The sequence below is a fragment of the Camellia sinensis genome, chromosome 2 (genome assembly GCF_055761805.1).
Source record: "Camellia sinensis isolate YWXY chromosome 2, ASM5576180v1, whole genome shotgun sequence".
In the NCBI taxonomy this organism is placed as follows: domain Eukaryota; kingdom Viridiplantae; phylum Streptophyta; class Magnoliopsida; order Ericales; family Theaceae; genus Camellia; species Camellia sinensis.
In genome coordinates this window covers 99289185-99306257 of record NC_138962.1, presented here as the reverse complement: position 1 = coordinate 99306257, position 17073 = coordinate 99289185, and the positions used below count along the sequence as shown (strand labels likewise).

Sequence of the window (17073 nt, the reverse complement as noted above, 5' to 3'; positions counted from 1 at the left end):
GTGGTATCAGAGCACAAGTTAATATCTTACACACAAGTCCGTGCAAGCAATAAGAAGTCTAGAAAGGGTTTAAGTTGCATTCATAATGCATCCATAATCAAGTATGACATGAAAATGTGCATTTGTAAATGTGACTTATGTGTTTGTTATTTGGAAAAGTTATAATGTGTGTTCCTCTAGATCATGGTGAGAACAAGAGCAGAGGATGGAGAGGATTGAACCTACGCGCGACTTGTTAGAATGGAGGCAATGATCATGGACATGGTTGAGGCCTTTAGAAAAAAACAACAATAACAACCACCGCCACCAATGCAAGACCACCAGACTGACGATTGAACTATTGCTCTCACAAAAGAATTTAAGAAGATGAACCACCCTTGTTCAAAGGAGGAATTGACCCATTAAAGGCGGAGACTTGAGTGCTGGGTATCGAGAAATTATTTGAAGTCTTTCCATGTACGGAGGAACATAAAGTCTTGCTAGCTGCTTTTACACTAGAGGATGAGGCGCGCCATTGGTAGATGCTTATTTGAGGAGAGCATCAAGGGATGAATTGGGCTCAATTTTTGGAGATCTTCTATGAGAAATATTTTCCACAGAGTAACCGAGACAGGAAGGTGTCGGAGTTTGAAAACTTGAAGCAAGGAAACAAGACCATAGCGGAGTATGAAGTGCAATCTACCAAATTAGCCTGTTTTGCACCGTACATGGTCGATACGGACTACAAGAAGGCGAGGAAATTTGAGGGATGTCTTCAAGACTCCATTCTTGAGAAGATTAATGTATTGCAGGTATAGAAATATGTGGATGTATTGGATAAGGCCATCATAGCAGAAGGTAACCAAGCCAACCACAACTGGTACTCAGATTCAAAGGGCAAAAGGAAGGCTCCATTGTGCATAAAGGGTCGGCATCCTCACAAAGTAAGAAGCAAAATTTGGGAACTTCCAACACTTCAGGTTCTACTTGTGATTCGTTACCAACTTACCCAGAGTGCGGAAAGAAGCGCCAGAGGGTTTTTTTATCGAGCATCAGGAGCTTGCTTTAATTATGGAAAGACGGGGCATATGGTGAGAGATTGTCTTATGTTTGGGCAACAAAAAGGGAATAGGCCATCTGCTAGTTCAGCCGGCTCCACTCCTACAACAAAGACCCTGGCAAGGCCTATTACTTCTAGAGACAACGTTAGGCAAGGGGAAGTCTTTGCTCTTGTTCCGGGTGATGTCCAAAATTCAGACGCTGTGGTTTCAGGTACGCTTTCCATCAATGGCCAACTTGCTCATATGCTACTTGATTCGGGTTCCACCCATTCCTTTGTTTCAAAAACATTTGCTCCTAATTTGAATAGATATATGGAACTCTTGAATTATGTGTTGTGCGTGTCTCTCCCATTTGGGGACTATGTGTTGTGTGCTTCTATGTATCCTGCATGTGAGCTTTTACTTAAAGATATTCCATTGTGGGCTAATTTGATGCCTCTTGATATGGTACACTTTGATATAATTTTGAGAATGGATTGGTTAGCTAAGTATCATAGAACCATTGATTGTGTGTCTAAGCAAGTTGTTTTCCGCCCACCGGGTCAGGGTGAGTTTACTTTTTTGGGACATGGGTGGTCCCTCCGCCCTATTTGATATCGGCTATGAAAGCTTGTAAACTACTTCATAAGGGTTGTAGGGGTTATTTGTGTATTATTTTGCATGTAGAGACAACTGAGGTGGGTGCTGAAAATATTCAAATTGTTAGTGAGTTTCCAGATGTATTTCATGAAGAATTTCCAGGGGACTTGATAGATCGTGAGATTGAATTTGTCATTGATATTGTACCGGGTACTCAACCTAATTCGAAGGCTCTGTACAGAATGTCTCTGGCAGAAATGAAGGAATTGAAAATACAGTTGCAAGAATTGCTTGACAAAGGGTTCATTTGATCGAGTACATCGCCATGGGGTGCATCGGTTTTGTTTGTGAAAAAGAAGAATGGGACCCTTCAGTTGTGTATTGATTACAAAGAACTTAATAAGGTAACGGTGAAGAATAAATATCCTTTACCATAGATTGATGATTTGTTTGACCAATTACAGGGGGCACAAGTGTTTTCAAAAATCGACTTGAGATCCGGGTACCATCAGTTGAAAGTCAAAGCAGAGGATGTTGGGAAGACTACCTTTCGAACCACATACGGCCATTACGAATTTTTAGTTTTGCCATTTGGGGTTACGAATGCACCGACAGCTTTTATGGATTTAATGAATTGGATTTTCAAACTGCACTTGGATGAGTTTGTGGTGGTATTCATTAATGACATTCTTATTTATTCGAAGAGTAGGGAGGAACATGAAAGGCACTTGAGATTAATTCTTCAAACACTTAGGGACAAGAAGTTATATCCTAAATTGAAGAAATGTGAATTTTGGTTGAATGAAGTTGTGTTTTTGGGGCATGTAATTAACAAGGATGGTGTGTCTGTCGATCCGCAAAAGATAGAAGTTATTGTGAATTAGCTTGCTTCCACCAACACTGCAGAAGTACATAGTTTTATGGGTTTAGCTGGTTATTACCGAAGATTTGTTAAAGATTTCTCTAAGATTGCGGTGCCGCTTACCCTATTGACTCAAAAAGGTGTTCCATTTGAGTGGACAGAATAGCGGGAGGCCGCTTTCCAAGAATTAAAGACAAGGCTCATAACGGCATCGGTTCTCGCCTTACCATCAGGTACAAAAGGGTTTGTTATTTATAGTGATGTTTCTCATAAAGGTTTGGGGTGTGAACTTATGCAAAATGGAAGGGTAATTGCGTATGCATCTTGACAATTGAAGCCACATGAAAAGAATTACCCTACGCATGATTTGGAATTAACTGATGTGGTATTTACATTGAAGATATGGCGGTGTAGACACCCCATTTTTGACCGTCCTCAAGACTTGGACGTCACCGTTTGAACACCCGGTGATCATCCATGTTTGTGTTTGTTTGGAGTTCCCGGAGGTCTCGGCTACGCGCCTTGCCTCAGGATCTCCGAACTCGACTGTTTAGTGTCTGGTTTTGCACCAAACACTTGTGTTTTGCCTTGGAGGGGCAGGGAATGCCTTGTGAGGCATCCTCACACATCACCGGCCATGGCCAGAGGCCACCGGCTGGTATTTTGTTGCCATCGGCAATGTGTACTGCCGGTCAGCACTATTTGTTGCCGGTCGGCAGTCCATTTTGTCAAAATGGCAATTTTGAGCAGCCGACTACTGTTCATCTGCTTTTGCAGATATTTTAATACAGCTGTATGGCATTTTGTTCCCCTCCATACACGTGTATGGAAGGATGGCTTCCTTGTTAGCTTACCTTGTAAGCTTTACAAGATTGGCTCCTCTATAAGAGGAGCCCTCCTCTCTTGGCTTTGGGTTAGATATTTCAGAGATAAAAAAATACAGAGGAGAGCTCTGGTTTTAGGGTTAGGGTTTGATACACATTCTCTCTCCCTTTTTCTCTCTTGTGTGTGTCTAGGTGCATTTGTGTCTTACTATTGCACACAAACACATAGTGTTACACCTTTTCTTGGTTCCTTGAAAAACCAGAGGTTGTTCTTGAAGTTCTTGGGTGGTTTTGAGCTTGGAGAACCAGCTGGTCCACCATTTTTGAAGAAAGTCTACAAGGGTAAGAAGTTTGTCCCTTTATTCCCTATTTTTGCATTGTATTTTTGCCTATCTTAGAACTATTTTTATGCTTAGTGTATAATACAAAAAAGTTCTGTTTTTAGGCCCTATAAATAGTTTGTTTAGAGTGTTTTGTGGTTTGGAGGAGTTTGACCCCTCTTAGGCCTTGAAAGGCCCCATTTTGTGCTATTTTGAGTGAGCTCCGGGACCTTGGTGTTTGGGCCTCCTCACCACTAAAATCTTGAGGGATTTCAGAGGTGAGGATGGTGCCTTGAGGTCCTAGGGAGGAGAGGGCCACCCCCTCTCCTTGTTGTCCTTGAAAAGGACCATTTTTGGCCTCTTGAGGGAGCACCTAGCTAAGCTTCATGTTGACCATGCCTTAGTTGTTTTTTGTGCTTATTATGTTATAATATGCCCCTGTTTTTTGTTGGTTTTGGTACACCATGCATGCTTAGCATACCTACCTTGTAATGCCATGTTTAGGCCTTAATGTGCCTTAGGTTGTAAACCCTTGTTCAAGCATGTTTTAGGCCTAGCTTTGTGAAGCTTTTGTGCTTATTTTGCCATACTAGAGGTCTGTCCATAGTTGTTTGGGTCGGCCACGACATGCATTATATGCCCCCTTTGCATTTTGGCTTGTTGGTCTCAAGTGTGTGAGTATGTAGCATGCACTACTTGCTTTATTCTAATGATTTGGCATCATTTATAGCATAATTTCAGTCCCTTTGACATGCTTGTATGCTTGCTTTGGACACCTCTTTGAAGCTTTGGAAGCTTGTCTTGCATGCTCCATGTTTTGCTCATTGTGCATGCTTTTGATTTTGAGCCATTTAGATGCCATCTAGGTGTCCCTTGGGTGTTGTTTAGGTTTGCACTAGACCTATTTTAAGTCCTCTTAGCCTTGTAAGGCTTGGTTGATTTAGTCTTGGTTTAAGCCTTTTGGCTTGCCTTGGGTTTTTGGCTTTGTTTGTATGCCTTGTTTGTCTTGTTTAATTGGCTTAGCACCTTTTGTAACATGATTTTCAATGCTTACCTTGCATGCCATTAGACCATGTTATGCCTCTTTCAAGTGTGCTTGAGAGTTGCCTTTTTATGCTTAAGTGTTGGTCCTTGTGTGCATGCATGTTTGCATGTCATTTAGCCCTCATTTTATAGCACTTTGGCCACTGTTTTGGGCCTAATTAGAGCTGTCCAAATCATGTTTAAGTCCATCTCTTTGTTTGTTGCATGTACTCCTTGCATGTTGTAGCATATTGGTGAGTTGTTGCATAATTGAACTTGCATGATTGAATGAAGTCACATGTTTGTTAACATGCTTAAACACCCACATTGTGCCTTGCATACTTGTTGGTTGCATTACCTCATGCCTTGCATGCCTTGTCTGCTTGTTTGCGTTACCATGTTGCATGCCTAGTCAACATGCTCAGGTTGCATTGCATGCATGCTTTGCCTCTTGATCATCCATGATTGAGGTTGAGTTCCTCATTTGCTTGTTGGTTTGCATTGCATTTTGACATCAACATGCATACTTGGTCTCTTGGGCCATCACGCATGGAAATGCGTGATTGATGGTTCGAGAACCAAGGAGCATGTTCCTTTGAGTCATTACCATGATAAGGGACATGATTGGTGCATACATTGCTTGAATTGTATCGCCATGCTCTGCCTTGCCCTCTGTTGCTGTCAATTGCAGGTTCTGCAGGAACCCTCTGCCCACCGGCAGTGCCAAGTGCCGACCGGCAATCCTCCCTCGGCCGATGGCTTCACCAATGGCCGGTGACTACACCCCACTGCCGGTGGCAATCCTATTCAGCCGGTGGCACTCCTCAATGTCCAGAGAAGCAGTCCCGAGACTTTGGAAGTCTCCAGAGGAGTGTATCAAGGAAAACAGAGGTAGCCTAGGCATGGCAGTGCACTTCCGAGCAGGACCGAGCATGCATTGCATCAAGCTCTCTTCCTGAGGCGGTTTACTGTTTTTCCTAGCTTAGTTAGTTTGTTAACTAATTAGGTAATTTGTAATAATTAATTAGCGAGGATAGTTAATTCATTATTCAATTTGTATTATTCTTTCGGTCCCTCCGAGCGAGGGCAAATCTGTAATAAGTGTGGGTGCGTGTGTGTGTATGTCTTCCAATCCCCACTTCTTTCTTCCCTTTTACTTACCTGCTCTGATGGTTAGTAATAGGACATGTTTAATTTAGCATACCTTATGCTATGCATGCGTGCATCCATACATTTGTCTCGCATGCACCGGGCTCGGTACATCATGCTAACTGCATTTGTACTTCAATTCCAAATTGAATACGTGCATCAATTGACTGCGTTTCACATGCCATGCTTAGGTTAGCCGAGCCTATTCTAAGTGCATCCTGTATGTGTTGCATTAGGCAATTTGACATGAGCTAGGACCATGCATGTTGGCTAACTAGTTTACTGTTTTGGCACGGAGTACTATATAAGTATTTTCCTGCTTTAGCATATCGCATGCGTGCGAGTGCTATCATGACGGTATGATTACCATGCGGCTAGATGCTTATGTGATAAACTGTTTGAATGCCTGTGGGTGAAGGTTGGATTGTCTGAGTTTGAAAAACTCGTTGAAATCCGTATTTTAGCCTACTTGCAAGTAGCAAATTCCAAAGTGTTTTTCAAGACAAACGGATATGCAATGCTTATTTCCAAATTAGGCAATCTAGTCTATACTTGTGTGTTGTGCGCATAACATAGTAATTTTAGGCTAATAATTGGGAATAAGAACACATAAAGTTTTCAAAACTAGATATCACGGTTAGTAGAGGCCGATCTTCGGATCGGGCGAGAGGGGGTGCTCATAGCTGACCTTCTCCAATCGTACCCAAGCTCCCGAGCCGAGGCAACTTTGGCAATGACGGACACGTGGCCTTCGGCACCGAGTCAAGGTTTCCTAAATTTCCCCATTAAAAAATATTTAGGTGGCGACTCTGTATCTGGCAAAGCAGTCCATGTTTGGCACTTCTTTCAAAAATCTGTTTTTCTCAAAACGATTTGCTGGATTTGAACTCTTTGGTTCAGATTAGGAACCGTGACAATTCGAGAGTCCGAACTGTAGTAAGCCCACAGATGAACAGAACGGGACTCACCCTCCCGGGGCGTTCGGGCGCGTCTACAGGCGGCATTATCTTTATGGAGCAACATGTGAAGTCTACACTGACCACAAGAGCCTCAAGTATTTCTTTACTCAAAAGGAGCTTAATATGCAACAAAGACAGTGGCTAGAACTCATCAAGGATTATGGCTTATAGATTCATTATCATCTTGGTAAAGCCAACACGGTAGCGGATGCTCTTAGTAGAAAGTCAACAGGAAACTTAGCATGTTTGCTTATGGAGTAGAATGAACTATTACTTGACTTGGAAAAAATGGAGGTGAAAATTGTACTACATGAACAAGATGGAATGTTGGCCGCAATGACCGCACAACTGGCTATTATTGAGGAAATTAAACAAAGGCAATTGGAGGATGAATTCCTCAAGAAAGTATATGATGAGATGGAAGCAAAACCGAGACCGGGATTTTCTTTGGAAGCTTAATTGTTGAAGTTCAAGGGAAGATTGTGTATTCCAAATGTCGCTGAAGTTAAAGGAAGAGTCTTGGAAGAAGCTTAAAAGTCCAGGTTTGCTATGCATCCTAGGAATACCAAAATGTACCAAGATCTCAAGCAAGCCTTTTGGTGGCCTAATATGAAGAGAGAAATTGCGGAATTCATTTCAATGTGCCTTCAATGTCAACAAGTGAAAGTGGAGCACCAAAGACCGGCGGGGTTACTTCAACCTCTTTGTATTCTAGAATAGAAGTGGGAGCATATAACTATGGACTTTATTGTGGGCTTACCCTGAACACCCCGAGGTATGGATTCTATATGGGTTGTTATGGATAGATTGACTAAAAACCACACTTCATTTTACCTCCTATGGTATACGCCATGTGCGGATCACCTCCTTGACGTTCGAATATCACCGCATAACCCCCCTGTGGTTGATGGAGTGAAGTGCACAGTTTGTTTTTTCATCTATTCTAACAGGCTGTGCAATACACACGAGGGTTGTGCAATTGGTCATGGAAAGATGATTTTTTATCCGAATTAAATGACTAAAATGCCCTCATCTTCATCACCAATTTCCAAAGCAATCCTTCTTCTTCATTTTCAAAACCCTGATCTGGAAATCTCTACCCAGAAGAAGGGGAAAAAAAAGAGAGTAAAATTACAAACTCCCACCGATACCTCCATAATCAAACCACTCCCAGTCAAAGTAATCAATTACAAATGTTCAAGTTTGATCAAATCAATTGGTGTTAAATTATGACAAGTAAATAAAAAGAAAAACAAAATTTGAATCACCAACTCTAACATACACACACACACACACACACACACACACATATATATATATATATAAACCTACAAATTGTATCACAAACATATATATGCACAGTGAATAATATATATATTATCCACTCATTCAATATTTTACAAATCAATTTAAAATCTAAATACTAAATTCCTAAAATCATTCACAGCAATGGTTATCTCTCTTATTTCTCATCCAAGACATTGTCATTTTGATCGTCTTCGCACACTTTGTATAAAACCTCTAATGGTGCTCGCACATCCCATTCAACGAACGATTCAGCGTAAAACGGGTTCAAATCCAAACCCATTTCTATTTTGAACTCAAAATTCGATTTGATCAAGACCTATTTGCGAACTTCGATTGTCGAATCATGATGATGATGGGTTTGTTCTGGTTCGGTGGAATTGAAAGTAAAGGTTCAACTGTCATCGATGGTTTACATAAGTCATTATGATTGTGTACAGGTTTAGCCTGTGTATTTCCAGGTTCGGCCATGGATGTTATAGTCCATGGTTGCTATGTTTTGTTATGTAATATAGACTGCTTTTGTTAGTTTTGGTTAGTTCTTGATGGTGTAGAACTATTGACTTAGTTTGGTGTTTTGTCATCATCTATCTGATAACTTAGGTGCTATATAGAGGTGGTCTCGCCGTCCATGGTGGCAGTTTCAGTCGTCCACTGTGTTTTTCGTGGGTTTCATCCGTCTATGGTTATGATTTTGTTTAATTATATAGAAATGGTAGGGTTGTAATTTTAAAGAGAGAAGGAGGAAGAACGTGGCGTGTCTTTGTTGTTTAAATTAATTTGTTAAATCAAAATCCTAATTTCATATATCAAAACCCTAAGTTCTCTCTCTTGTTCTTCTCAAATGCACAACTGTTGAAGAAGAAATGTTAAACAAAGGTTATATATACAAGGGCAAAATAGTCTTTTTACTTCTGATGTTGATGGTGGTAATTGTGCATTTCACTCCATCAACCACAGGAGGGTTATGTAGTGATATTCGAACGTCAGAGAGGTGATTCACACATGGCCTATACCATAGGGGGTAAAGTGAAGTTTGCCCTTGACTAAATCTGCTCACTTTTTGCCTGTGAAGACTGTTTATAATGCTGATCGACTTGCTATTGTGTACATTGCTGAGATTATTCGATTGCACGGCGTTCCGGTTTCCATTGTGTTGGATAGAGATTCTAAGTTTGTGTCAAGGTATTGGCACAACTTACAAAAAGCATTGGGGACGGAGTTGAAGTTTAGTACCACATTTCATCTACAAACTGATGGACAATCTGAAAGAACTATACAAACGTTGGAGGACATGCTCCGAATGTGTGTTTTGGATTTCCGTGAAAGTTGGGAAAGTCATTTACCTTTGGCGGAATTTTTTTATAACAACAGTTTCCACTATAGTATTAGAATGGCACCATATGAAGCTTTGTATGGGAGAAAATGTCAAACTCCGATTTGTTGGACAGAGGTTGGGGATAGGTCGTTGATTGGGCCTAAAATTGTGCAAGTTACTATGGAAAAGATTCAAATCATCCAATAGAGATTGAAAACTGCTTAAAGCCGACAAAAGAGCTATGCGGATCAAATAAGGAGAGACTTGGAGTTTGAAGTTGGGGTTCATGTTTTTGTCAAAGTCACTCCAATGAAAGGGCACATAAGATTTGGGGAAAAAAAAGGAAAATTATCACCCCGGTACATAGGGACGTATCAGATTTTGGAAAGATTAGGTCCGGTTGCCTATCAGGTTGCTTTACCATCGGGCATGGAGCAAGTGCACAATGTGTTTCACGTATCAATGTTGTGAGGCTACCTTCGGGACCCTTCTCATGTTATTGACTATCATCAAATTGTGCTAGATGACAATATGGCTTATGAGGAGAAACCCCATCGAATCCTTGATCGGCAAGTCAAACAACTAAGGAACAAGGCTATCCCAATGATAAAAGTGGAATGGAGGGAACATCATGCAAGCGAAGCCACTTGGATACGAGAAGAAGAAATGAGGCAACAATAATCGGAATTATTTTCAACTTAAGGTAAACAAGTTTGGAGGACCAAACTCCATAAAGGGGGGAGACTATGACAACCCAACCCATACTATACTTAATTATGCACGTGATTATGTGATTGATATGAATTTTTAAATTTAAGTATGTGAATTATGTAAATTTGGAAAAATATCTGTGGAAAGTAGAAATATCTGTTGTAATTGAGACTTTGTTCTTGTTTTGGTTTGACCTTTCTACCACTGAAATCCAGAGGATTTTCAGTGGTGGAAAGGTGGTTTTAGAGTCTTGAATAGGAGAGGGACACCCCTCTCTCCTCGTGTCTCATTTGCTTGCTTTGATGGCTCATATTAGTAACATGTTTGCTTAGCTTGTTTTGGCTCCATTTTAGCAAGTATTTGGTGTTATTTTTTCATGCTATACCTCTGTCTAAGGTTGGTTTAGTGGTCTCTTGCATGCACCATATACTTGCCTTGTAATCCTCTCTATTGCTTGAACATGCTTTGTGCTTAAGCTATGGTTTTAGCATGATTTTGACTCGACTCAAAGGAGCTTTTGTTCATATTTCAGCATGCTAAAGCTCTGTTTAGTGTTGTTTTAATCATATATGCATTGCTTTGTATAGCTACCATACATTCTAGCTTATTAGCTTTGAGGGTCCAAGTCATTAGCATGCACTACTTGGGCCTTTTTCATGATTTGGCATCGTCTCATATGTTATTTCAGTCCATGTTTCATGCTTATATACTTGCATTTGTCATTCTTTCAAAGCTTTGAAGAGTTGGTGTTTTGTGCCTTAAGGTTGGGTCATTGTGCATGCCTCCATGATTAGGTCTTCGGGATACCATTGTAGACGTCCCCGAACGCCCTGGGAGGGATGAGTCCCCCCCCCCCGGTTCTGTTCATATTGGGTTCACTACAGTTCAGGACTCTCAAATAGTCACGGTTCTTAATCTGAACCAAAGAGTCCAAATCCGGCAAATCGTTTTGAGAAAATAGATTTTTAGAAAAGAAGTGCCAAACATGGACTGCTTTGCCAGATACAGAGTCGCCACCTAAATATTTTATTTTGGGAGAATTTAGGAAACCCTGACTCGGTGCCAAAGGCCACGTGTCCGTCATCACCAAAGTTGCCTCGGCTCGGGAACTTGGGTACGATTGGGGAAGGTCAGCTATGAGCACCCCCTCTCACCCGATCCAAAGATCGGCCTCTACTAACCATCATATCCATTTTTGAAAACGTTATGTGTTCTTATTCTGATTAATTAGCTAGAATTACTATGTGATGCGCACAACACAAAAGTATAGACTAGACCGCCTAATTTGGAAATAAGCATTGCATATCCGTTTGTTTTAAAAATGCTTTGGGATTTGCTACTCGCAAGTAGGCTAAAATACGGATTTCAATGAGCTGTTCCAACTCAAACAATCAAACCTTCACCCACAGGCATTCAAGCAGTTTATATCACATAAGCAACTAGCCTCATGGTAATCATGCTGTCATGGCAACATTCACACGCATGCAAGGATGCTAAAGCATAAAAGCTCACCTAGTACTCCAACCCAAAACAAAAACTAGTTAGTAATCATATGCATGATCCTAGTCCATGTTAAGTGGCTAATGCATCGCATACAGAATGCAATTAGGTTAGGCTTGGCTAATCCTAAAATGGCATGTGAAATGCAATCATTTGATGAACGTATTCAAGTTAGATTTGAAATACTTATGCAGTTAGTATGATGCGCCGAGCCCGGTGCATACAAGACAAATGTATGGATGCACACATGCATAGCATAAGGTATGCTAAATTAAACATGTCCTAATACTAACCATCAAAAGCAGGTCAGTAAAAGGGAGAAAGAAGTGGGGATTGGAAAACATGCACACACTCACCCACACTTATTACAGATTCGCCCTCGCTCGGAGGGACCAAAAGAATAATACAATTCGAATAATGAATTAACTATCCTAGCTAATTAATTATTACAGACCAACTAAATTAATTAAACAAATTAATTAATTTAAGAAAGCAAGAAAAAGGGCCTCGGGAAGAGGGCTCAATGCACGCGTGCTCTGGTCTTGCTCGGAAGTCCACTGCCATGCGTAGGCTGCCTCTGTTTTCCCTGCTCTGCCCCTTTGAAAACTGCCAAAGTCTCAGAATTGCTTCCCTGGACATTGGGAGACACCACCGGCTGAGGAGAATGGCCACCGGCAGTAATATGTGATCATCGGCTGTTGATGAAGCTATCGGCCACGGATTTATGGCCGGTCGGCACTGAACACTGCCGGTCGGCCAAGAATGTCTGCAGAACCTGCAATTGACAGCAGCAGAGGGCAAGGCATAGCATGGCAATGCATTTCAAGCAATGTATGCACTGACCATATCCCTTATCATGTTTATGACTCAAAGGGACATGGTCCTTGGTTCTCGGACCATCAAGCGCGCATTTCAATGCGTGATAGCCCAAGAGACCAAGTTGTGCATTTTTTATTTCAAATGTAATGCAATGCACATAGTCAAACCAAGGGGCTTCTACCTCTATCATGACTCACTTCAAGAGGTGAGGCAATGCGTGCACAATGCAATGCAACCTAGGCATGCGAGCTAAGGATGCAGCACGGCAATGCAATGTGTACATGCAAGTATGCAAGCAACCATGCGAGGTGAGCATGCAAACAAGCAAAGAGATGGACTTAACCATGATTAGGCAATTCTCAAACAAGCCTAAATCAGTGGCCAAAGTGCTCAAACATGGAGGCCAACACACGCACACACATGCACATGTTCAAGGGCTAATACTTAAGTACAAAAGGGCAACTCTCAAGCACACTTGAAAGAGGCATAACATGGACAATTAGCATGTAAATTAAGCTTTGAAAATCATGCAAGAACATGGTGCCAAACCAACCCAAACAATGCAATCAAGGTATGCAAGCAAAGTCCAAGATTCAAAGCAAGCTAAACGGGTATTGAACCACACTTAACAAGACCAAACATGGCATGAATTCAATGACCCAAAACAGAGTTTTAGCACATAAAACAAAGCGCAAAAGATTACTTAGATGGCATCTAAATGATTTGAATTCAAAAGCATGCACAATGACCAAAACATGGAGCATGTAACACAAGCCTTTGACACATCAAAGGGACCGTGAAATGCAAGCGTACAAGCATACTAAGTGGACTGAAATGACATGGAAAATGGTCCCAACCCATTAAATCAAAGCAAGTAATGCAGGCTATACACTCACACCCTTAAGGCCAACAAGCCAAAAATGCAAAGGGGCTATACAATGCATGCCAAAGTCGACCCAAACAACTAAGGACAGACCTTAATCATGGCAAAATAAACATGAAAGCTTCACAAAGCCAAGCCTAAAACATGCTAGAACAATAGTTTACAACCTAAGGCATGTTAAGGCAACAAAATGGCATTACAAGGCATGTATGCTAAACAAGCATGGTGTACCAAAACCAACTTAAAACAATACTATTTCATGGCAAAATAAGCATAAATAACAGCTAAGGCATGGTCAACAAGAGCCTAAGCTAGGTGCTCCCTCAAGAGGCAAAAATGGTCCTTTTTAAGGACAACAAGGAGAGGGGGTGGCACTCTCCTTCTTGGGACCTCAAGGCACCATCCTTAACACTAAAATCCCTCAAGATTTCAGTGGTGAGGAGGCCCAAACACCAGAGTCCCGGAGCTCACACAAAATAGCACAAAACAAGGGCCAAACAAGGCTTAAGAGGGATCAAACAACCCCAAAGCTTAAAACACTCTTAACAAACTATTTAGAGGCCTTAAAAACAGAACTTTTATGTATTATATGCAAATCCAAAAAATAGTTGCAAGATAGGTAAAAGTAGTGTGCAAAAATGGGGTAAAAACGGACTAGTTTCTTATCCTTGAAGTCCTCCTTCACAAATGATGATCTTGTTGCCTCCTTGAGCTCAAATCCAGTCAAGAACACCAAGAACAACCCTCTGGTCCCTCAACAACCAAGAGAAAGGTGTAACACTATGTGTTTGTGTGCAATAGTATGGACAAACACACACTAGACACACACAAGAGAGAGATATAGAGATAGGAAATATGTATCAACCCTAACCCTAATCCAGAGCTCCGTCTAAAATTTTTGTAGCCCTCATGCCAAGAGAGGAGCCCTCTTCTTATAGGCAACTCCCTCTTGTAAGGCTTTCAAAACAAGCCATCCAAAAGGGAAATCCCTCCATACACGTGTATGGAGTGGAGCAGAGTGGGTGCCAGCTATCACAGCTGGCACAAAATATCTACTAAAAGTAGATGAACAGTGATCGGCCATTCAAAATTGCCATTTTGGCAAAATAAATGGCCGACCGGCAACAAAGAGTGCCGACCGGCAATACACATTGCCGATGGCATAAAATCACTGGCCGGTGGCCTCAAGCCATGGCCGGTGATGTGTGGGGATGCCTCACAAGGCATTCCCTGCCCCTCCAAGGCAAAACACAAGTGTTTGGTGCAAAACCAGACACAACACGGTCGAGTCGAGAGATCCTGAGGCAAGGCGCACAACCGAGACCTCCGGGAACTCAAGACGAACACAAACAAGGGTAATCACCAAGTGTTCAAATGGTGACGTCCAAGTCTTGAGGACGGTCAAAAATAGGGTGTCTACAGTTGCCCCTCTTTGACAGAACTCGAAAGTCATAACAATGACGGGAGTGGATGTCAAAGCCCAGAGACGACCCATTTTTGACAAGGCCGAAGACTCAAACAAACATGCAAGACAAACAAGATATGCGCCCGAAGGCGGGGGCAAGATGCAAGACAATGCACAGAGCCGGACATAACTTATGATCATGCAAAGAAAGCTGTAATGAAGCACACATGCGACAGTTTTAAGCTAGCATACACCAATGCAACTACATTACAAATGTAGAAAGGATATAAGAGAATTATGCAATTCTCAATACGTCTCACTCAGAGGATACAATACCTGTGCGGCTCGTCTGGTTGCACCAGCTTCAAACGAACCGTACATACAATATCGTGCCTGCAAAGAAAGCAAACTTAACAGGTACAAGGTTATTAGCAACATGCATGACAATGCAAAAATGAATGCAAAATGATATGCAATATATACAAAACTATGTATGAACAATGCAAATGAAAATGCAATGCAATTGAAACAATGCAAATGATATGCAATGCAATTGAATCATGATCCAATCATGAGCGGTTCGAAACCACACCTATGTCAAATAGATTGATGGAGGTAACAAGTCCGTCTACCATAGAACGGTCAATAGAACTATGAGTAATGTAGACGGACACAAGAGCAAGTATTGGGGGAAATGACAAAGGTGGGGAAATGACCCGCTGGGGAAAGGACAACGATCCTAATGTTGGATGCAACAATTACACTACAATGTAATATATAATGAAAATGCTGGGGAAATGGCAATGGATATGGCACGCGGGCCAAACCAAGTCTTGCCTAGGCAAAGCATGTACGCATACAAGCCACGTCTAACATAGAACGGTCCACTGAACTATGCTTCGACACGAGAAGTATGGGCACATACCGGACCAAGCTCAACATGGAAAGGCGCAAGCCATAAATGGAAGGTGATGCAATGAATGCATGCAAATTACAATGTAATGTGCACTGGGATGGAAAAGATACGATGGATAAGGCACGCAGGCCAAACCAAATCTTGCCTAGGAAGGCCATGTACACGTACAAGCCGCGTCTAACATAGAACGGTCCACTGAACTATGCTTCGACACGAGAAGTATGGGCACATACCGGACCAAGCTCAACATGGAAAGGCGCAAGCCATAGATGGAAGGTGATGGAGTGAATGCATGCAAGCTACAATGCAATATACACTATATTACAATGATGCATGACAATGCAACTATTTACGATGGTGCATGACAATGCAATTATATTTTTTTGTTTGTTTTTTGAAATGCAAATGATGCATGAAATGCATGTTGCATGGAATGCGCGACAACACAGGTCACTTTGAAATGCAAGACAATGCAACCGAGCGGGTTTAAGGTCTTGCCAGATCGGGAGAATGCATGAGTTGGGATGCGCAAGACAGCGCGACGTGCAAGATAGTGCGATAGAATGCATGCCAAATGCAATGACATGCGCAAAACAGCGCGATGCGTTAGACAACGCGAGTGCACAAGACAGTGCGATGCGCAAGATAGCACGATGGAATGCATGCCAAATGCAACTTTTGAGTTTTTGTAAAAACCGAAAGGATACGGAAAGGATACACCTTGCACAAGTTCGAGTGCTACGTATAGAAGACACGATCTGAGGTCAAAACGGAGGCCGGTTGAGCGTCGGAAATGCACTGTTTTGTACTATTTTGAGCACTAAAGGCCCTGGACCCCACACATAACTCAAACAAGGGTGTAGGAGGCTCCAAAACTACTGTAGGAGACCACCGGATGTCCACCGGCCATCAGAATGCATCACCGGCCATCATACAATTTCCATCGGCAAACTATTTTGCCGACCGGCAAAGAGTGTGGCCGACCGGCAAAAAGTCCCTGTATCGGGGCAATTTTGGCATTTCGCTACGGGCCTTTTAAAATAGGGCTTCTAGCCCTATTTTCTTTACTTCTCCTTGCTCGAAATCTTCTCCTCTCTCTCTCTAAAATATTTTTCGAGCCTTATTTCCTCGTTTTCCTTGGTTTTTGGCTCCGTTTCGTCGTTCGATTCGCGTTCACCCTTGCATTTCGAACGTTTTGAACCGATTGAAATTTCATTTCGGTGTTGTTTTTTCGATTTCTGCCTTTCAGGGTTTGTTTCCCCCGGATTCTCCATGATCTTTGTGCCTCTTTCGCGTCCTGACTTTTCCGGCCTTTTCCGACCCCTTTAAGGTTGACTTTTTTGTTGACTCTTCATATTCTCGCCCGATTTTCCATCTTCCGGCCACTTTCACATTCTCTTCGAGATGGCGGACAATCTTCCACGAGGCGGGACCCCTCCAGAGCTCGAGATGGATCCCGA

General features: G+C 42.0%; 1 protein-coding gene across 1 annotated transcript; it reads left to right on the top strand.

Moving 5' to 3' along the window:
* Positions 1-548: 548 nt before the first annotated feature.
* LOC114293851 (uncharacterized) lies at positions 549-1930 on the top strand. Its single transcript, XM_082912387.1, has 3 exons — positions 549-791; positions 960-1587; positions 1707-1930. The coding sequence occupies exons 1-3, from the start codon at positions 549-551 to the stop codon at positions 1928-1930; spliced, it is 1095 nt and encodes a 364-aa protein (XP_082768513.1).
* The last annotated feature ends 15143 nt before the right edge of the window (positions 1931-17073 follow it).